The sequence below is a fragment of the Melospiza melodia genome, chromosome 20 (assembly GCF_035770615.1).
Source record: "Melospiza melodia melodia isolate bMelMel2 chromosome 20, bMelMel2.pri, whole genome shotgun sequence".
NCBI classification, from domain to species: domain Eukaryota; kingdom Metazoa; phylum Chordata; class Aves; order Passeriformes; family Passerellidae; genus Melospiza; species Melospiza melodia.
Genome location: NC_086213.1, coordinates 7477574 through 7499492, shown reverse-complemented (window position 1 = coordinate 7499492; position 21919 = coordinate 7477574). Strand labels below are relative to the sequence as shown.

Here is a 21919-nt window from a genome sequence, read left to right as displayed (position 1 = left end):
TTGCTCAGTCTCTGACACTTTGTACCTGAGCACATAAAATTGCAGAGAATTTGCTTGTATTGCTTGCACTTCATTTGTTTTTTTTTTTACAATCTAAACTTTCAACTGCCTGTACTGGTGAGTTCCACATGTTAAATTCTCTGAGAAAAGAAATACACAAGAAAAGTTCCTTGTGTCTGTTTTATATTTGAATATACTTTATCTCTATGCTATTATGTTAAATAAGGTTAACCAACTGACTTTATACTTTTTGGATTATAAAGATCTCTTTTGTATCTCTGCCTGTCTACATTCATAATTTAGTAGTTCCCCTTGTATTAATTCAGCCTTACTCCTCACCTTGCATAATCATTCTGCAGAGAGGGAAATGAAATGGTTCACGTTATACCACCTAATAGGTGTTGGCAGAATTAAAATCAAACTCATTAATTCTTGCCTTTTCACCTTTACCTTATTTAAAAAGAGAGCTTGTTGAACTGCATGTGGTTCTCTCTGCCCTTCCCCAGTTGAAATTAAAATATTCACCTTGGGTCATACAATAAAGAGATGGTTGTACTTTTAAGAGCCTTCACTGAGAACCTCTGCTGCATGCACTGGGTTCCTCTGGCACCTCCAGATGTTGCTGCCATGGATGGATGGATGGATGTCACAAAAACTGTGCTTTGCCAGATGTGTATTGCTGCTTCACTAATTTTCTAGAGCTGCTGAACTTTGAAAATTGCACATCCTATTATTGACCCTTTATTCTTGTGATTATTTCAACATCTACTGAATTCTAATCCAGTAGAATACTTGGTCTAGGATATGTTGATTGGCAAGTTAGTCTTGAATAGACTTTGTTTCCTGCAAGGGAATTCCCCCCTCTGATTTTTGGGTAAATAAAGGAGGCCCAGAAACTCTGTGTGGTTGTATTAAAGGTGTTTTGGTTTTTAAAAAGCTGGTATGTTTGTGTGGGAGGGGAGAGAGAGGTTCAGATCAGGGCACCTCTTAAAACAAGCTGGAATAATTACTTCAAACTTCAGTTTTTCTCCCTGTTGTAGATTCATCTTTAGTAGTGGGTTTGGTTTTGAGAACCTTAAATAAGACCCTTCAGAGCTCTAAAAATTGTATGTCCAAAGAATTGCTATAAGAATAATAATGTAACTTTCTGAAATCAATGTTTTGAGCTTTATTTTATTCCAGATACTTGTAATTCTTTTCTGAATGTTGTCTGCTACATTTGTGGAGTGGTTATATGTAGTGAAACACTGTCAAATATGATTTTATTTCTGACTATCTCCAGGGTTTGAATATCGTTTGCGAGAATTATGCAAGGATTTACTGGGTCCAGTCCATTACTCAACTGGAAGTCAGTGGGAATCAACAGTTATGGTAAGTCCTGATAATGGTTTAATGAAGAAAAAGGAAGAGTTTCCCATAAAATTTACAGAGTATTATCCTTTCCACACTCTGCTCTGATCACATAAGCAGGCTTTCTCCCATGGCACTGAGATTTATTCCATGTGAAACCGCAGGCAAATGCTTGTTGCCCCAGTGCCAGCTCTGGTGCTGTCTTGAGTATTACACAGATGAAGGGGAGTTGCATGTTCAGCTCTCCACATGTTGAGACAGCAGCTTTGAAACAGGCACATGCCAAAGACATCTTCCCTCTCAGAACACAGCCTGGAGTCTGGAGCTGCAGAGGCTCCTCCAGCTTCATGAGTGTGTAAATGTAAAGACAGCTTTTATTCTGGGAGTCATGGAAGCAGAGTGAGAACATAAAATGCACAGCTCTCTCTAGGCAGGAAAAAGGGCATGAATCTTAGAGAGCTCCATGGAACATGTTAATAATAACAAATAATGGATTCTGAGGATGCTTTTGTGTTTTCTGTGCAGGGTTTACGAAAGAGAGAACTATTGAAAGAGCTTCTTCCTGTTATTGGACAGAACCTCCGCTTCCAGAGGCTTTTCACAGAGTATCAAGAGCAGCTGGACATCTTGAGAGACAAGTAGCATGTCCCCAGATTTTCCCTGCGGGGCCTGGTCCCAGTGAAACTGCTGAACAGCGTTACGGAGACAAGAGAGGAGCGAGAGCCCGGCCAGCGGGGACACTCCTGAAGAAGGGCTGTGCCACAGAGGTCCCCAGGATACCTGGAAATGATGAGTGCAGGAGCTTGACAGTTTCCCCAGTGAAACTTGACCATTGAAGCTGTGACCTCTGTTTCTATGGAAAGTCATGGATATGTACTTCAGGGGGATCCTTTTGGATCTGGATCTCATTTAATATTAAAACTAGCTGAGAACTGTTTGTGCGGTTTCTTGGATGTCCTGTGAAAAGCACAGTACTTCAGAGTACACTGAACAGCATATTTAACCCTGTTTGGGGTTTTTGCCTGAGGATTTATTGAGGCTCAACACTATATTAAATTAGATGAATGAGCCACGTAAAAAGAAATTTCATAAATATTAAGGTATTATGCAGCCAATAGACTCTTTCCTGTGAATATAATAATAATAAGAGGCTGTTCTAACACATGGACTATTTTTGTACTAGAATTTGCTAACTTGTAATATGGAATTTTATTTGGCCAATAATCAGGCTATCACTACAAAGTCATCTTGTAGGAGTTTAATTACAAAGGCTATGTTTCAAAGTAATTCTACCAAATTAACATGTCATCATCAGGTTTTTAATTTTTCAATGTTTGTAAAAGGCATTTGGGGGGAGGGGGAGGGATACAACGGGGTGGCTCTTTTTGTAAGTACAAAATAAAAGAACATTGCATTGGTTTAAAAAAAAACAAAAATCAAAAACATGGTCTTGAATTATTGCAAAGAGCACAGGCATCTCCAGAAATGTCAACACGGGCTGAATCACGGTAATGTGTCTGGAAATAAATAATTTTGTCTGGATGATCTTTCCTCAGAAAGCACGATCAGACAAGTGCTGGTGATGTCTGTGGACAGTTCCAGTGTTTGCCCCTGGAGCCCATCTCAGCTGAGGGAGCAGGAGCTGTGGGAGTGCTCGTCCTCTCAGGGAATGCTCATCCTGTCAGGCAGAGCCAGCAGGCTCCCTCACACTGAGCAGAGTGCCTGTGCTGCAGCAAGGAGGGAGCTTTCTGCAGTTATGGCTGTGTTCCTTGTGGAGTGCTTTTGGAATTCCACTGAAAATAAATCAGGTTGTTTTCTTTTCCCAGAGTGTACTTGGTGCTGCGACAGGAGCAAGTGAAGGTGTTGGTTCTTTGCAGGCCCTGCTGTTTAGATGCGCCTCAGTGCCTTGCTTTGAAATGTTTTTGAGTAAGAGAATTGTAATGATTAAGTGTATTTAAACCCTTGTAAAAGGGCAGTTTCTTCCCTAAACATCTTACAAACAATATCCTTCCCCCTCAGCCAGGACAAGGAGTAGCTGTGCTGCTGTGGCCAAAGAGTCTGATAGTGAGAACTAGTTGTAGTATTGTAAATCATTAATTTGCTGTTGCCAGTTAGACTACAGTGGTGGGAACAAGTATTCTGTTCCTCAGAGGAGAGCCATAACAACATGGAATCATGGACTCTCAGAAATCATTTATATAAGCCCCTGCAAGCAGAGCAGGATGTGCTCGCCTTGTGCTCATGGCTGCAGCCAAGGACCAGGTGATGGAATTGAAAGAGGAGTTGAACTCATTTTATGGAAGCCTGGTGCAGTCAGTGCAGTCTGACTGTCCACTTCCATGGGTGTCACTCCAGTGGCTCTGTGTGGGCAGTGCCAGGGTGATGGTTTAACCAGGAAAGGAAAAAGGAGCATGAATGGATTGGAGGCGTTTGATAAGTGAAAGCTCCAGGACAACTGGTGGTTTCCTCCTGCTAAAAGCAAGGGATCAGCGCTGTGCTCATCCTCTGTTCGGCCTTGGTCATGCCATTCCTAAGGGGCAGCAGATTCTTTGTCATTAAGTCTTTGAAGAGACACTGAAATACATTTTTGTGAAGACCTGTATCCATATTAAGACACCAAGTAGGTTTTTCTACCCATTTTTTCTTGGCAGGTTCTATCACTGCCCAACAGACCAGGAACACAAAGATTTTCAATTCCAGGCCAGAAAACATGTTTTAGTGAAGCGGCAGCCCTGGAAACTGCGCTGAGGTCTCAGGCTGAACATCCTCGGCCATCCCGGCCTGTTCCCGCGGCCCGGAACGCGCCTGCCGCCGCCGGTGTTTCCGCACCGCGGCCGTTCCCCGGCGCACCCGGCGGAAGGCGCGGCCGGGCCTGAGGCGCAGCGCAGGCCGGGCAGGCCGAGCCGCCGCCATGGGGAAGCGACAGCACCAGAAGGACAAAATGTGAGCGGGGGGCGCGGGGGGGAGCGCGGGGGGCCGGGCTGTGCGGGGCCGTGGCTGTGCTGTGCTCAGTGACCCTCCTGTCTCGCAGGTACATCACGTGCGCCGAGTACACGCAGTTCTACGGCGGCAAGAAAGCGGGTAAGGGTTAGGGTAAGGGTAAGGGTAAGGGGGGCGGGCCGCTCCCTCAGAGACCCGGGCCGAGCTCCGAGCCCTCAGCCCTCTGGTGCTCGGAACGGCCGCGTCTGTGCCGGATCAACGTCCCCGCCCTCACCGGGACTGTGCCCGCTGCTGGGGCAGAGCCTGAGCTTTAATTATCACATTTAAACTCAGCGCTGTCCGACTGTCACAGCTCTGTTTTGAAGGTTTTCCGGCAGTGTAGTGTCAGTTCGGAAATGTTAGTTACAGTTTCGCAAGCTTTAGGGTATTTATCCTTGTCATCAGTAACTTACCACGGGTTATGTAGCAATATGTAACTTTCAAATGTTTCTTGATTATCTAGAATACCATGTATTTATTAAAATTTGTTGTGTGGGTTTTCTTTTTCCATAAACAGACCTTCCACGAACCAATTTTAGACGTTTATCATTTGATCACTGCAGGTAAGACAACAAATTTACATTATCATTATTTAATGACACACCTGTTTATCACTCTATTGACACTGAACTAAAACCGTGTTCTTCTGAGGTAGTTTCTTTCATTGCCTTGTGCCTGCTGTGGCAGTAGTGTAGCAAGAAAAAGTTGAATAAGAGCTGAAACAGAGTCTGCATGACCCGTGATCAGTGTTTGCGGAGGTTGGAGCTGATGGCTGAAAGGATGCACAAGTGATGAAATAATGCAGAACAATTACTGTGTACATCCCAGCCTTCCAAATCTGTGTCCTCAGGGCTCAAATCTGCTTGTCCCTGCTCAGAATATGTTTGGTCAATCACTCATCTTACTAAGATAGAAATTAAGGTAGATTGAAGAATATTTCTGCTGTTTTTTTCTATTTAGAGTTTACTGCTTGAAGTGCAGAAGTGAAGGAGGAGAGTTGGTAGAAGTGAGTTAGAAATCCCTGTAGATTGGGTAGGTCAGGACGTTGCCTTCCACACCTGTGAGCTCAGAGCTGCCAGGACTATGGGAGCATCCCCAACAGGGGATGCTGAGTGTGATTGCCAGTTACATCATGATTTCCACCTGGTTTTGCTAACGAGGTTGTGTTCTCTTTTTTCTAGTTTGTCTCTGCAGCCATTTGAGTACCCAGTTTGCACACCAGATGGGACAGTCTTTGACATCCTGTAAGTTCCTGTCTGTACTTAGCTTTATTTTTGTGTTACAGCTGTGTAATCATAATTTAGTCTTAGCAAGTTGGCAAAAACAGTCATGGCCATCAGTAGAGGTTTCTGATGGTGCTTGTCATGAGTTACTTTATCCCTTCTCTTTTCAGGAGCATTGTACCTTGGATAAAGAAATATGGAACCAATCCAATCACAGGAGAAGTAAGTAATGATGGGTGGATTCACATCATGGCTTTGCTTTCTTTATGCTCAGTTTTTTATTTAATGTGTTAGAGAAACAAAAATGCCTCAGTGAAAGCAAAATGAAGTTGAATGGGAGTGCAGTTTTGAAGATGTGTGGAAGAAAGGAAAGCGTTACCTCTATTTATTTTTTGTGATCTGGTTGTAAATGGGGCAGAGGTGAGTGGTTCATTTGTGTGAACTCTCAGGGTATCTTGCCTGCCTTCCAGCTGTGGCATAATAAACATCTGTACAGAGGGAAATAAAAACTGTTGTTAATGCTGGTGCTGCCCAGAAAGCCTGACTGGTCATTGATGGAAAACTCTCCTGCTGTCTCATATAAGCACAATTCTGGTTCCTGCAGGGCAAGGGGCTCACACCTCTCCCTCTGGGATTAGATTTACAGCAATGTTTCCTAACCCAAAGGATATTTGGCATCATGCAGTTTAAGGACATTAATAGATGATATTGTGAATGGTAAGCCTGCACTAAAAACTCTTCTGAGTTGTCCTGACAGTGTATCTCAGAAAGCTTCTGTCATGATGGTTCACCCACTTTGTGGGTTCCTCCCCCCTTTTCTGCTTAAATGATAATTATGAAGGGATTACTGTCTGTAGCAGCATGAAATGGTAAAACACTGAATAAACATGAAGTACAGGAAATATTTCCCTGTTCGAATTATCTTTTTTCTGATGTGTAAAGTACATTATTTATGAGGGCACAGAGGAAAATTTTAAGCAGGAGCTGTTGCATGAGCAACTGAAGTTTCCTCTTTCAGTGCGTGCAGTTACTTTTGTAGGCACTGGGGGGCAGCCCTTGCCCAGGGTTGGGGAGGTTTGCCGCTGCCTCTGGGCTGAGATCTTGTGTTCGATTAAAGATTTTCCTGATACGAGGAAAAGCCAAATACAGGTGTAACATTCCAAACTCTAAACATGAACAGCCTGATTATCTTCCTTCAGGTGTGTTTGTGCAATGGTGAGGTGATTGAAGGTCTTTCTTCACACATGTAGAGGCCAGTGTGTGTTGAGAAGGAATGAAATTACAGCTATTTCATTTGTTTTTGCCAGCCTCTCACCACCTTGCTGCTCTCTGCATTGGTTGGGAGTTTTGGGGTGTTACCAGATCAGTTTCTTTCACTCAGAGCAGCTCATTGCAGACTGTGAACCATGATGTCGTTTAAAATTGCTTCAAGTAAATACTAAGCAAGAAGTGTAATGTGCCTGACTGTGTTGTGTAATGGGGAGAGAGGGAGACTGTGCACAATACACTTGGTGAACCATAAATACTTAAATGAAGTCAGGCCTTGAGGCCTGTTAGTTTACCAGACTTGTGCTTCTTCCTTTTGCTCTGTGTCACTGTCTGGGGAGCCCTTTCTTCCCCCTTCTTGTTCTGTGGTGGGCTGGTGCTGTACAGCTCTCTCCTCCACAGGACCAAGGTGTTCCAGATGAGATGGAAGAAAAAGGGGGCACTTGTTCTCACTGTAGCAGGCATACAGCCCTGCTAATTCAGCTCTGTGGAGCTCTTAAGTTGAAAAGTGGGGTTGAAAGAAGGATTGTGATTTAGACTTTGTTTCCCAGAGAGGTATCTCAGGTTTTTGGAAGAGTGGGGTGGCATTGGGCAGAAATGGGATAGGAGTGCTGGGCAGGGGCAGAGGAAGTCTGAGCTTGTGCATCTCTGGACTGTTCTGTCCTCTGTTGAATCTGTCACTGTGTGTGCATCCTCTGTTCCCTGTGCACCTTGTTCATGGAAACCAGAAAGTATCTTCTGTAATGAATTGGTGACTTGGGGAAACTCAGGACTCTGGGTTTATTTGGAAAGGAATTGAGCCAGATGAGCTGCAATGCCATGTTGTGTACACTAACTTATGGAGTTACTTTGCACAGGTTGGTGAAGAGGCTCTGGAGAAATTTTGCATTTATTTGTCTTGAAGTAAAAAATAGTCATGAAACCCTTTGTGGCTTGTAGTTCTCTAATTGTGGTTTGCTGTAGGACAGATGCTTTAGAGAAGTCAATAGATGCTTGGAAATGGGGGTAATGGTGCACTCCTGGCACTCACTAGCTCTGTCTAGCTGCCTTGTTTCTGAAGTGGAGCCCTCAGTGGAGAACTGGAGAGCCCTGCAGTCATTAAGATATTTATCTCTGCTGTGCTCCAGGGGGTAGGACTGTGCTAGTCTTTTATTAATTGGATGTCTGTGAACTGATCTACAAGGACTCTTCTGAATCCTAAGCTATTGGACCAGCCTTTTTTTCAAGAAATGCTGCAATGCAAATCACTGTTGACCTTTGCCTAGAATTTACCATGAGCTATTCTAGAAAATAACTTTAGATTTATTCCCCTCCTCCCTTTTCAACAATACATTGTGGTAAAAAAATGCTTGTTTTACTGCTACACCAATAATTTTGGAAGAAGCAGTGCATTTCTCACAGCTGAACTAGAGTCTGTCAGTTGGCATTGTCTCACTTACTTTTTCTGTCAGCTTTGTCAGGACACTGCCCTGGCTTATCCTTACACTAAAATTGCATAAAAGAAAGTGGAAAGTGATAGTTAGCTCATTCCTTTTTATGACAGCAGCACTTTGGCTTCTTGGGCTTGCAGAGAGTTGCAGGCTTGCCAGGAGGTTTCATGTAGTGACGTTCTGACAGCCTGACCAGCATGGCCACACGAGGCAGCCAGCTGGGCTCAGGGTACCTGTTTCAAGGAGGGAGATTGGCCAGAGCATGTCTGCTTGCTTGGAATCTCAAGCATGAACAGATGACAGATCAGCATGCCTTTTGACAGGAATTTCAAGGAAAATTGGTTTTCTTTGTTGCATGGATATGTTCTATGTGGGCTGAGCTATTTTTCCTCCTGTTCATTGTAATGTGTCTGATGTCAATACCTATTTTTTCCACTCTGGTTCAGTGACATTCTGACTGTGTGTGGGCAGGCCAGATTGTTGTGGCTGTACTTTCAGCCCCTGTAACCTTGGGCAAATATCTCTGTTCCCTTGGCTCAGAAGTAGTTACTGTCTTTGTCCCTGGTTCCTCCTTTTCTCTGGGAATTTAACTCTTTTGGACACTGGAAAGCCAGTTAATTTGATTGAGTCCAGTTAATTTAGCCTGGCCTATGAGTCAGGTTGGGAGACCTGAAGATGCTGTGTGGTGGATTTATGAGACTGAGGGTCCCTTTTGTGGTCTGAATGAGACAGAGCAGAATTTGTGTTGTGCCCTGTCTTGTGCAAGGTTGGGATCCAGACCTGCAGGCCAGAGAGAGTATTTTCTTAAGCATCACAAGGTTTTAGCTTCTCACTATGTTAAGAAGGAAATTTTTTATTAGTGTTTTCTACATGTTAGAAAAGCCTTTTGCTTGGTCTGCCTCTGAAGATAACCATAAAGAGGAGTCTGGTGCATATGATGAAGTAATAGAAGGCAGAGCCACTGACATGGAAAATGAGAACCAGCTTTGGAGTCAGAAGGCTAAAAATCCCTGACTTTTCCCAGTGAGACATCTGCCTTTTAAAAAGAGAGAGCTGGACACAGAGCTTTGCTCTGTGTACAATATAAATATTTGCTATTTTTCTCCCACACCCTTTAATCCTGTATTTACCAAATGAAGCTGACTTGGGGTGAAATTATGACTAACATGATCAAATAGTGGCAGTACAGGTGCCTGGCTCCTGCAGCAAGCCTGTCTGATCCAGGCTTTGGGAGCACCAGAGAGCTTGTACCTGCAATGCCCTGCAGCAGTGACAGCCTGCAGTGGACACCTCCTCCCTCCAGCACTGCTCACTAGGAATGTAAACAGTGCCCTTTTTTCAATCATTTGTTTGAAGTGAGGTCGGTAAGATGATGCTTGCCATAATAATTACAGGCATTTTCAAAACCTGTAACTCCTTACCCACAAAAGAAGAAAATTGCAACTACATCTGTTGTTTCAAAACTTGGGAAAACATTCTCAAAAACATTCCTTAAGTAAATTTATCTTCCAAATGCTGATGGCTATTGTTACTTCATTTTGTTGTTGAAGTCATTATTTCTTTTCAATTTGATCAAGTAGATTTCAGTGAGTTTCATAGATCCCATAGAAATCAGTTTTGCAGTGAAGCTTGCTGACCTGGTTTAATGAAGAGGATATGAAAAAATTGCTTCTTTTACTGTTGATTTGTTAAAAACAGTAAACTTGATTTGTTAAAAACAGTAAACTTTAAAAATGAACAAACAACCTTGCAATGTTTTTTTTTTAAATGCACTAAAAAAGTCTTTGGCTATCTAAGTAAGGGAAATCCTGTCTAAAAAGGATGCAGAAATTGGAGCAAAGGTGAAACTCCTTAAACATAGAAGTGTTTTTACCATGTTTGTATTTTGAAAGCATAGAGATAGAAATAGAAAACATTGATAATTGTTTCTTCACCTGGGGAGTGAACATAATGAGAAACAGGGCTTAGGTATTTTTTCTACTTTTGCAATATTCTGAATAAAGAAACTGTAGTGTGTGAGCAATGTGGGAAATACCAAGCAGGAACAGGTACTAAACTACAGTTTAAGTTCTAGCCAGGACTTTATGTTTCACTACAAATTGCTTTCCAATTCTGTCACATAACCAGTGCAGGGTCCCTGTGTTTTAGGAATGGATTCCTGAAAGTGGGTTGGATGAGCTTCACACATGACTGAGTCAGAGGTGTGGAGATCACAGTCACAGACAAAACTCATCCAACTCTGAGTCAAGTGGAACCAATCTCAGGCCTCAACTGGGAGGAGGACAAGTTCCAATTTCATGTGACCCTAATGGCTAAATCAACAGTAACAGTGGCTTTTAACTCAATTCATATGGTCTGTGAGGTAATTTACTGCAGATTGCTGTTTTAATTGTGTTGTTCCAGGTGTGTTTCTAGATAATGAGCAGCAAATAATGGATGTCATTAGCCAAAACCCTGTGGTTTGAAGGTGCCCTCTTTCAGGGCAGTGTACCAGTGTACACTGTCAGGAGAATGCAATAGCCATAGATAATGTGCAGTGGGATGCATTTTCAGAGTGTTTGTTGAGACCTTTCTGTAACCTGCTGGTAATGTTACCCCACGATTCTGATGATCATCTAAAAATGGCATGTTGAGGCAGGAGTCAGATTTTCCTTGTGCTTTCTCATCTTTTTGTCTTGAGAAATTTTCTTCATTTACTGTTTCCAAAGAGATTGTGTTTATTTGAGCATTTTCATCTTTTGTCTGGGTACAAAATACCAGCAGGAAAATGCTGTGGAGACTTCCACAGGCAGGCTGTGTCCACATCAGTTTTCCATATCTAGAGTCTGGGACTATCTAATTAAGAGCTAAATAGTTTGACCAGTTGAGATAATTTTCATTATGTAGAGTTCAGGAGTGAGTCATATCCCTCTCACATTGTTTTTTCCTCAACAGCAGAGCACAGCACCTGAAATCCAAGTAGTCTGCTGTGTTTGCTCCTTGGGGCTTTGGAAATGAGTGATCATTTAGGTGGATTGGTAACTTCAGGTCTCATTTGGGTGTAATGTGAGTGATGTATAAATGAGAATTTTAATTTTTCTCTAGAGAACTCCTTTCACATACATGTCAGAAGAAGTCGGCACATCTTCAGCTTTGAAATTCAAAGTATATTTCTTAATTTGTCTGATGCAACTCAGGTCTTCAGATATTGCAGAAGTTTAAATGTCAATTGCCCCCTTTTTTTGCCTTTTATTTAACTTAGCATATTTTCCCTATATATTTGAAATGAGGTTTTTTTCCTTGTTTATTTGTAAGAAAAGTTTCAGTGTTGAGTGGAAATACAGTTTTTTTCTGGGTGAGTAATAGCTTATTACAGAACAGAGAACAAAGCTTACAGAAATAAAGTCAAGGGAAGCTTTGTTGTTGAAAAATGATTCAGACAAATCCATCTTGGTTTTCATGTGCTGCAGAAAGAGGAGTGAAACGATCAGGAACAGAAAACTGGGAGACTGTCTGAGGTCTTTGCCTCTCTCAGTCTGCTTTGCAAACTGCGTGCTCTGTCTTGAACCAGTGTTTGCTTTTTGCCTGCTATGGCTGCTGAGAGTTTTTGCTGATGGTTTTTCATCTGATACATATCTTCTGTAAATTTTGGGTTTGACCAGCTTAGTCTCGTTTGTATTGGTGCCAGAATTGTGCTTCTCTGTGTTAGTGTTTACAGCTGTGTGTTTTGCACGGCAGAATTTAATGCTTTCTTGACATTCTGTTGTTGAGACTTGTATTTTCCTCTCAGATGTTCTTCATGCCTTTAAGTTCTCCATACCCTACATGGTCATGGTTCTCCTCCACATCTGTTAAATTTTAATATATCTTCTTTGAACAGAGTTAATCTTAATCATACAAAGTAAATGCTGTGTGAATGCCTGGTACAGTGGTGGGAATATTTTCTAATCTCTTCCTGAAGTACTTTGATAATATCTGATATATTACACATGATAGTGTAAAACCAAAAACCATCTCAGTGTGTATGTGTTGAGACAGGAAGGGTGCTTTGAGAAAATGAGAATTTGTTGCATTTTCTTTTGGTAGTCTGGGTCATTTCAGAAGCAGGTACAAGTTAAGAGTTAGCCAGGATGAGCAGTAGTTCTTCCTTTTCTCTTTGTTTTGTTGTTTCCAGTTAAATGTTGCTGCCTGTATTTCTGTGGGCAGCAGCAGACTCCTTTCAGACACGGGTGGTTACAGCTGTTGTCATTAAGCATCTCTCTCCAGGTGCATTTTTGTCTGGGGCAGCAGACACAGGCTGCTGCTCAAGTGCCCAGAATCCACTTTGAACGAGCTGAACTCTTCAATATGCAGCAACTGAGCCATGTTGTCTTACCTCATTGGCCTCAGAAATTATTAGCTTTTAGTCAACAGTCTAAATGAGTTAATATTTGACTAGTGACCATAAATTTTCAAGGTCCCTGGATGGAAACATATGAGGACATGGTTTCTGCCCTGAGGAATGACCGCAGAGTCACGTGGCATAATGAAATGCTCATAAAGCACAGGGGTGATCAAGGGGATGAAAATCCCACTGAGTTATGTTCTGACAGATAACTCCTTCTTTTGTTGGGTTTTCTGAAACTTTCCCTCTCTCCTTTGTGTGGATAGCTGGTTCTTTCTTTTCCCGAGTTGTTTGTGTGTTTTACAGTAGTGTACCCAGCGCTACTAAGAGTTAGTCTTTATCTGTCCTAAAAAGGGGATTTATATTTCAATTCCCTGTATCTTTGGGAAACAGTGAGGGCAAAGAAGATGAGATTTGCTTCTACTTACTCTTCAAGTGCTTTATCAAAAAAAAGACATTTAAAACCCTCCAGTGTCATGAGTCACTGGCCAAGCTGCTGTTCCTCCTTCACACCTTGCTGACTCTGGTGGTGATGGGCAGTGTTTGATCCAGTAACTCACCTCTGGGCACAGGCAGATAAACGTGTCTACCATTATTTCTAATGCATTATGTCCCTTACAGCAAAAAAGTATTTACATCTAGGTTTTACAGACTGAACAGATGGTCTCTCCTTTTCCTTCTCTGTGTTTTGATGTAAGTGTGCACATTGGATGGGATTTTGTGACTGTGACACTTGAAAAACTAGCAGCTGTGAAGCGCTCTAGCCTTAAATGAGATGCAGCATGAGGTTTCCCACAGATCTTTACTTGCCTGTTTTTCACTAAAATTGGAGACTAGATTTTTGGTGTTTCTGCAAAGCTTTATTTTCCTTGAACTGTGCTGTATTTGGCTGTGGATCTCTGGATTGGTAGACTTTTGACTGCATTAGGACTGCAGGTTTGAACTTGCAGTGCAGCTACATGTCTTTTTCTCATGGTAATTTCTGTTAATGTGCTCTTTGATAGAGCAGCATTATTGTTGGTATCTGTGAACCATGTGTGTTATCAAGCGTATCTTTATGGTTCTCTGGACAAGGCTTTGGTGACCATATGGTGTCAGTTTAATTAACTTTTAAATATGTAAATACAGTGATCTAGAAGTGTGTAATGAAGGATCTTCTGTGTCCATTTCCAATCTAGCTCAGCAGTACAGGAAGACTGCAGTTAAACAGCAGCTTCATCCAAGAATGTGAATTGAGGGTATCTTTTTAGCATTAGGTAGGCAGCTGTGAAAAATATTGAGCATTTTTGTTGTTGAATTAAACATAGAAATAATACCTGGAATTGTGAGACTGTTCTGGCCTCTTGGCTGCTGACCCCAGATTTTTAATGGATTGTTAAAATACATATAGATGGCTTATTTTGTTAAAACAGTGCTGCTGTTTCCAGTTGCAAACCCTTATGTGTATGCTTGAGGATTTCCAATGCCCTTTATCATCTTAAATCCATTTACAAAATCTGAAATAAGTAACATTACACATGGAGTTATTCCAGTACTATTCATTGAACTCATGCCCCACTTTCTTGGGGAGATTTTATAGCAAGGAAAATTGTAAGGGGGCTTCTTAAAATGGGAAGCTGTATGTAAAGTTATATGGAACAGGTCTCATCTTTAAAGGAACAAGGAATGTAATACAAAATTCATTTGCTGTTGCTGAGCTAAGTTTGGTACTTGGTAGGCCACACTGCATTTCAATATTAGTATTTGTTCTGGCTTTCTTTTCTCCTTGAGGTAACTCTGTGTTTCTTGTTTTGGTGGGATGAAAAACCATCAAATGGCCATGCCAGCTCTGAATGGTTTTTGACCTCATGTTATCAGCCAGTTCAGATGTGACACATTAATTTTTCCCTGTGTAGTGTGTTGGTCTTGGCTGGACCCCAGGCGCTATCAGAGCCCCTCTCTCACTGCCCTCCACAACTGGACAGAGGAGAGAAAATGTCACTGGGGGTTCATGGATTGAGATAAGGGCCAGGAGAGATTTTCTTCCTAGACAGGTTATTCCAGCTGCCTTAGCACCATTTCTGATTGTCCATCCTACAGCTGGCTGAACACAGTGGAACCTTCCAGCAGCTTCTCACAGAAGCCACCCCTGTAGTCTCCCACTACCAAAACCTGGCCACAGAACCCCAATACCAGGTTCCCTGGATTTTTGTGTGTTCCTGAGAGAGGCTGTTCAGTGTGTCTGCTAAGGGGGTCCAATCCCCAAGTCTGAACATTTGAACACTTACTCAGTTGCTGTTGGAAGGGTGGGAAGGTCTGTCTTTGCTAAACACAGCCTGTGCTCATGCCACCAGCTCTGCCCATGTCTGGATAGAGAATCAGTGGAGCCCTTTTTGATTGCTTTTTGGGCTGGTGCATATCCAGCAGGGTCAGAACCTTATTAGCAAGAAGAACGTGCAGCCCCAGACCAAAGGGATTCAGCGAGTGTAACTAATTGCTGCGTGGGGATTGTAGGTCATATCTGCATGAGACAGGCGGCCATGGCAGAGAATGATTTAATTGGAACAATGGGCGTGTTCCATCCGGAGCTGCCACAGTGCCCCACTGACCCCCGGGCTCATCCATCACCCAGCCTGGCTGGCAATAGAGGCTGCTGCCCTTTGGGATCCCGCAGAGCCAGCGCTGTCAGCTGACACCGGAGCGCGCGGGCGCCGGGGCCGCTCGCTGCCGCAGGAAAGTAGGTCATGGCCAAAAGTAGCCTTGGCTGCCTCTGTGGAAGTGTGCCTGTGAGAGAGGAGTCAGCTGAGAAAAGAGCTCGCATGGGTTTGCGTTTGTTTTTTTTTAGCCCTTCCTTGCTGTGGAGCAGCTGGCACTACGTGCCATGAAATGCGTCTGCTTTCCAGTATTTCTGCATAAAATATTTTTAGAAGGGAATATGCGGCTCTTATTTCTGCTTAAGGGAAGTGGCAGATGCTTGTGGCCTTTTCATTGTTATTAGGAATTTAGAATTTAATTAGATCAAGTGTTTTTAATAAACACTTTTTTTCCTCTTGCTTTTTTAACTGGAGCGTGGCTGAAACTGGATGGTGGGTGTGTGTCAGGGAAACTGAGGTTGAAAATAGTTTTGAACTTGAGCTATGTATGCAATATTTGTTCTCTCTTAAGGATTATTAATAATAAAAAATACATGAAAACAAGTACTTTAACTCATTTTAGGATTCATTCACTCCTGCTGTCTCTTCCTGTGAAGATCGGCGCCCATTTGTGGCATAACGGTCATTGCCATGGCAACAAACTGTGTGATGGTGCTTGGAAAGCTTTGACTTTTGATGGAGAATAAATAAAAGGAGATTCACCCACATGCAAGATAATCCTGTTTTTGTGTGAAATGAAGAACTTGAGAAGAAAAAAATGATATCACACAGTTTGCTTCTATCCTGTCCTTTTACATTTTCCTGGGTAATGTGTAGGTGTTTCAAAACTGAACCTCCTGGCAGTCCTGGTTGTGGACTCCCTCCTTTGTGACTGCTCTGTGTGCAGTGGCCAGGTCCTGTAGCCTGGTCTTGGGCCCTGAGCAATCCTTTGTAGCACATCATCATCTGGTTTTGCTGTTCTGAGGCTCCAAAGATTTTCTTTGACAAACCCTAAATCTCCCTCTTACCCTGCCACGCAAGCTGAAGGAGCTGCTCCAAAGGGCGTGAGTTGACAAGCCCAGGTCACTTCTTCAAGAGAGGCCTGATAGAAGGCCAGCCTGTGGCAATAAAAGTTTGTAATATTCATACAGCACTTCACTACAGAGTTCTCACTCCAGGCAGTATTTCAGCTCCTGTATGACAATCACTGATTTTTTATTTACTGTTGACATAAGACTGTGTAAGTGCTGCTCTCTGTAGGGAGCAGATCCAGCACAAGCAGCTGATGCACCATGAGTAACTGAGGCTGAAAAATAACCTTTTTCCATATTATGGAAAGATATGATCTGAAATACCATATTGTTTCCCTGGGCACAGAGTGAGAGTCCAAGGACTTGACAGCACTTCTAACAATACATCATAGGGTGACAGATGAAAAGTGCACTGCAGCTTTTGCTACCTTTAAAGTCTGCACAGCAGTTAGTCTGTCTTTTCTGTGAAATTTCTGTCAAAGTATAAATCTGAATCTTCAATCATGCTAAACTGTTTCTTACAGAATTGTTTTCATTTTTCTTTAAAGATGCTTATGTGTTTTGGGCATAGCTCAGATCTGCCAGGAGGATAATTTAAGGACCCTGAAATTATCAATGTTTCCAGTAGTTGTATTTGTAAAGAAGCTTTTTCTGAAACATAATTTTTGGGCTGTTGCACAACATGTGTACAGATGGATGCTGCTTTGTGTTAATAGTTATTTAGGTTGAACAGATCTGTCCAGGATCAGATGTTCATTTTGGCAACGCTGCAGTTCCCCTACTACTTCTTTGATAAATTTGTTCTTGTAAAAAGATAAATAATTAAAGCTCTGCATTCACTGAGGCATTTCAGACTGCCATTGCCTTTGCAGCCGTTGCCTTTGCTATCCTTCTTTGTACCCCCACAGTGGGCAGATATTGGAGTGGTTTGAGGGTTTTTGTTGAAATCCACTTAAGGAAAAGCAGCGGTACTGGTCTTCTATCACATAACTAAATATAACCAAACCTGGCCTCTTTTTTCTCCTACTAGCTCTCATTGCTCTTCCTGCTAATAAATTAGAGAGCTGGTTACCTTTCTGGCAGCAAATGAGCCTGCCAGTTGGTTGAGAGCAATTTGAGAAGCGCCTTCCTATAAACGAATGAGTCCAGCTGTCATAACATGTACTCTGTAAACCAAGAATATGAATTTTGATTAGGCACAGAAAGCCCACTAACTTAGTTTCACACTTTTCTTTGTTGTTTTTTTTTTTTTCCATAATGATTGAAGTAGCAGTGTTGGCACCAGGGCTGGCAGATCTCCACTTGTAGCTGTTTATAAGGAGCTGTCTGGGTTATAAAAACCTCCCTAATCTCTTCAGGTGCGTGTTTTGAGAAGAGAACCAATTGTTTCTTTTAAAAGGCCTGTGCTGTGTGTGCTTTTAAGGATCCATTTGGCTGTGAAACTGTCTCTGACAGCTGATACAATCAAAGGCTCTGTTTTTTAGAAGTCTCAATCCTGACTCAGCCTTGCAGCTTGTTTCATCTCCAGCTGGGTGCCACAGTCAAGCACCACCTGACCGTCCTGGTGGGCTGTGCTGGTGAGGTCACCCAGGTTGTGATGTGTCCTGTCTTGCCAGTGATGTACCCAAATCACACACTGGTGCCATGGAATGACTGGGGGGCCTGGCTCACTCTTATTTTGGGTGTGTGTGCAGCCTCCATGTCCTAGGGAAGGCTGCAGGACAGGAGCAGCCTGATTGTCCAGAAATGTTTGCCAGCCCCACAGCTCTGCTCTTCCCATGTTAGAAAACCCTTCCAGAGAGAGGGCAGCAGAGAAATGCCATAGATGCTTCTGATGTTTGGAGTGTCCTCTCTAGAACTGGAGAACATTATCCCAGCCTTGGCTGTCACCTCAGTTCCCTGCTCAGTGGAATTGTTACCTGGGGGTTAAGTGGCTGAAAATCCTTCCTGGAACTCCCTTTGTTACCCCAAGTGCCTCTCCAGAGAACTTGTGCCTCTGTTTCTCTTTATTGTTGCTGGCTGTCATGTGAGCTCTGCTGCACGTTTCCTGAGTAAAAGGAAAATTACAGTTATTTCAGAAAAGGCACCGAGCTTGATTGCCAGAATGGCTTGCTGGCTTTATGACTTTCATCAGAGGTCCCTGCTGAATTGTCCCCTCTGATCAGTAGCAATGATCTTTGCCTCTTAGCCTTTCATGCCAACTCCCCTTTCAGTCTATGCTAAGAGTTGTGCAACTCCTTGAACTGATTCCCCATGGTTAGCACTGTCCTGTGTCAAACAGAGCCCTGTAAACAAATGTATCCCAGTTCTCAGGCTCCCTGAGCCTTGTTTTTGTGGTCTGTGACTTGAATTCCCAGGGTTTTGATAATTTAGACAACCTGCAATAGATTATTAATAAATTATATACTCTTGAAGTCATAACAGTGATGTTACAGTTTCCTTTTATTTCCATGGTTACCTTCTGTTGTGATTAATCTTTTTAATGCTTTTTTTTCTTTAGAAACTAGATGCCAAATCACTTATAAAGCTGAATTTTGCTAAAAACAGTGAAGGTAAGTGCAGTCATTTTCTGTGGTGGTGTTTTGTTGGGTTTTTTTCCTTAATGAGTGCTTTAATAAATTCTGGTTTGTCTTACTCATGGTGAACTTAAGTAGTTTGTGTTCTCTATCATGTTTTTTTTTTTAGTAGAATAATTGCTTCTTGTGAGTGATATGTTTACCTTCAAAGTTCCATTTCTGTTTTTCTTACACTGAGGAGCTGTAAATTATTCAGCAATTTCACTTTACTATAGATGCTACTGCACTAAGGTACTGTTTACTTTAAGGAAAGAATCAGAAAAAGTAAAATTTCTGTAATGTTATCTTATTTCCAACTTGCCTGTGGCAATATTTGCTGTTCACTTGGTTTTGAACAGCTTTTTGTTTATAGAAGGGATTAGACTTAAATAAACACGTGGGATTTTATGAATAGAAGCACACAAGACAGCTGCCTCGAGTCTTATTTTTGCAAGATATAAAATCAGCCTCCTAAGAGAGCATGGTAGGAACAAAAGAGAAGAGTGGAGATGAATTCATCTTCTGCAAAGCAGATAATGATTTCTGTGAGATAAAAATGGCTAAGATTAGGTGGGAATAAAATTCTGGAGTGTCTGTCTCCTTATCTTACCAAAATCTGTAGATTACAAGTTCTTTTCTGTAGCTGATGGATTTCTTCTATGCCGTGTGTTCCATCTGTCTCAATAGCAGGGTGTTAAAAATTGATCAATAGTGGCCAAGGCTTTTGAAAGATACCATGAGATTGTGCTTTCTCTAAAGAAGTCCAGCTCACACTGCTGGGGTGGAATGACAACAGCCATAGAGTTTCAGAAGCCTTTTCCTTGAAAAGGTTCATTCTGTGACATCAATCAGTCAAGGGAAAATGCGACAAAAGATAAAAATTAAGTGTTGCATTTCTGTCTGTCAGCAAACTTTTCTCTAAGTCATAACTTGAAATGGTTGTAGGATCAGAATTCTCTGTTCACACATAAATGTGATGTAAAAGATCTTTGGGCCTTGCACTTTCTCACGTTTAGTGATCACTTATGAGCTGAGTACTTTCTATCCAGATCAACATGTGTGTGCCCTCAGCAGTTTGGCTTTTCCTGGTGACTTGTTCTTCTGTACAAGGCTTGAATGAGGCCTCACATTTTACCAGTCTGTTTCTGTATCCATCAGTTGGACACTTGGAAAAATCCCTTTCTAAACTTCTCGAGTTTCAGTCCCTTGTGGCAGTGGCTTTCCTTCAGCCCTGGTGGCATTAACAGAAGTGTCCTCAGCTTTGCTGTGCAGGGGGCAGAGCTGCCTCTGGTGGCACAGTGAGGGCTCAGTCTCTGCAGGTGTTTGCCTCCTCTGTCCCCTCAGGTGCTGAGAGCAGCCTGTTCTGGCCTCCCTGCTGGTTTTGATTTTCAAATGGTAATTAGGAAGAAAAGAACTAAATAGGCCCAACTTACATCCAAGATCTCACCCAAACCTCCAGGTCTAGCAAACCGATCAAGTATTAATAATCTTCTTCTAACTGCTTTCTGCTGAGATTATTCAGACATTTTTCTTTTCCCTCCTACATTGCCTCCCATCAGTTTGCTTGCTGTGACTTGCTTAATATTTATGCTGACCCTCCTGGGAAAATTCACAGCTTGATTAGAGCAGAAGTTGGGTTCCTTACTGAGTAACGTGTTCAGATTTAATGGCATTCTGCCTGCCACATTTGAATACAAAACGCTCTCCTCTGCTTCAAGCACAATAGCTGTTGTGTACTTTTCTATGGGCTATAAGCTAAAGTTTTATTCCTGGGAACAAGAGTGATACAGAGCAATGGACATGATACAAGGTTCATGTTATCAATAGATCTTTGATTACAATAGTAACAATTATATTGTGGTATTTCATAAATATCAAGCAAGTTGGACAAAGTTCTGTGTTAGGAAATTGAAGGCAATAGATTTCAAAATTGCATTTTCCTTGCTTGTTTTATAGCTCTCCTAGCTGTTACTTTTTCAAGCACTTTTTCTGTCACTGGAGAATCAAAATGTTATTAAAACACTATTGAATACCCTCTGAAGTTGCACTTTATATTAAAAATTAATGTGAATATCATCCACAGAGATCAGAAAAATTAGCTATTTCAGAGCAGTTGCAGGTATTCATCTGAAATGTATGGTTTTTCCCTCTATCAGGCAAGTACCACTGTCCAGTGCTGTTTACTGTATTTACCAATAACTCCCATATTGTGGCCATCAAGACTACTGGAAATGTGTTTGCCTATGAGGTAGGTTCTCTGTTGCATTTCATGATTAATATTTTGTACTTGATGCATTTCAGTCAAAATCACAAAATGTTTTAGAAAAATAAGTAAATTTTGTTCTTGTTTTACAGCCAGGGAAATTAAAGAACAGGAGATAGACTGACTTCATAAATTGTTGTCCAACTTTAGCCTTCAAAATAGGAAAAATTTTAGAATATTTGTTAAATAGTATTTCTAAAACCTTTTCTTAAGTTAATCTGCATGTACTGAATCTTGTGTTTCAAAATGAGTAGCTTTTATATTCTTCTCAGTTGAATTAATGGACAAATTTTCTGTTGTCTTCTTTCTGATACAGTGTCATCACAAAAACACAAATTGCCTCATTTCTGTTCGAATCAGTGAATAAAAAAGAGCATTTTAGCTGGAGCTGGGGGAATAGGAGAAAGAATGCCTTAATGGACACTTAAACTGCATTTTTATTCCTGTTTTGTGAACATCTATGTAAACCCAAGTGGAATTTTAATTGTGACTTCTTTGCATAGTCCTTACCATAAAAGCAAGATTTATTTGTTTTTCAGTAGCAAATAAATCCTTCAATTAATGAATCCATATCCAGTGTTGTAAAAAGTCTGAACACTGGAACATCTTTTTCGAATTCCAGTGGGACATTCAGATACTGAGGGTGGAACAGGCTGGAACCATTGCAGTCAAGGAAAAGGCTGAATTCATCATGGTTTTGAAAAAAACTTGCTCTGAAGTAGTAGAGCTGTCCTCACCTGTGACAGCAGTCTAGATCAGATTAAAATAGAAAGTATTTTCTGTTCTTGCTGCAAGCAGGATTCTTTGGCTCCTGGTGTTAACAGGCAAGGATGAGTTGATGAATGAT

At 41.8% G+C, this 21919-nt stretch overlaps 2 protein-coding genes across 6 annotated transcripts in view; both read left to right on the top strand.

Moving 5' to 3' along the window:
* LOC134427186 (protein HIRA) overlaps nucleotides 1-2287 on the top strand; it is a 31758-nt gene extending 29471 nt beyond the window's left edge. For all 4 annotated transcript variants that reach the window (XM_063172799.1, XM_063172797.1, XM_063172798.1 and 1 more), the window contains exons 24-25: nucleotides 1283-1371; nucleotides 1876-2287. In XM_063172799.1, the coding sequence (XP_063028869.1) occupies nucleotides 1283-1371; nucleotides 1876-1992 (206 nt within the window). In that variant the 3' untranslated portion in view covers nucleotides 1993-2287. The remainder of the gene's footprint in view (nucleotides 1-1282; nucleotides 1372-1875) is intronic.
* Nucleotides 2288-4210: 1923 nt separating this feature from the next.
* Nucleotides 4211-21919, top strand: part of PPIL2 (peptidylprolyl isomerase like 2) — a 68125-nt gene continuing 50416 nt past the window's right edge. For both annotated transcript variants that reach the window (XM_063172895.1, XM_063172894.1), the window contains exons 1-7: nucleotides 4211-4293; nucleotides 4382-4431; nucleotides 4847-4892; nucleotides 5511-5573; nucleotides 5723-5774; nucleotides 18755-18806; nucleotides 20966-21057. In XM_063172895.1, the coding sequence (XP_063028965.1) occupies nucleotides 4262-4293; nucleotides 4382-4431; nucleotides 4847-4892; nucleotides 5511-5573; nucleotides 5723-5774; nucleotides 18755-18806; nucleotides 20966-21057 (387 nt within the window). In that variant the 5' untranslated portion in view covers nucleotides 4211-4261. The remainder of the gene's footprint in view (nucleotides 4294-4381; nucleotides 4432-4846; nucleotides 4893-5510; nucleotides 5574-5722; nucleotides 5775-18754; nucleotides 18807-20965; nucleotides 21058-21919) is intronic.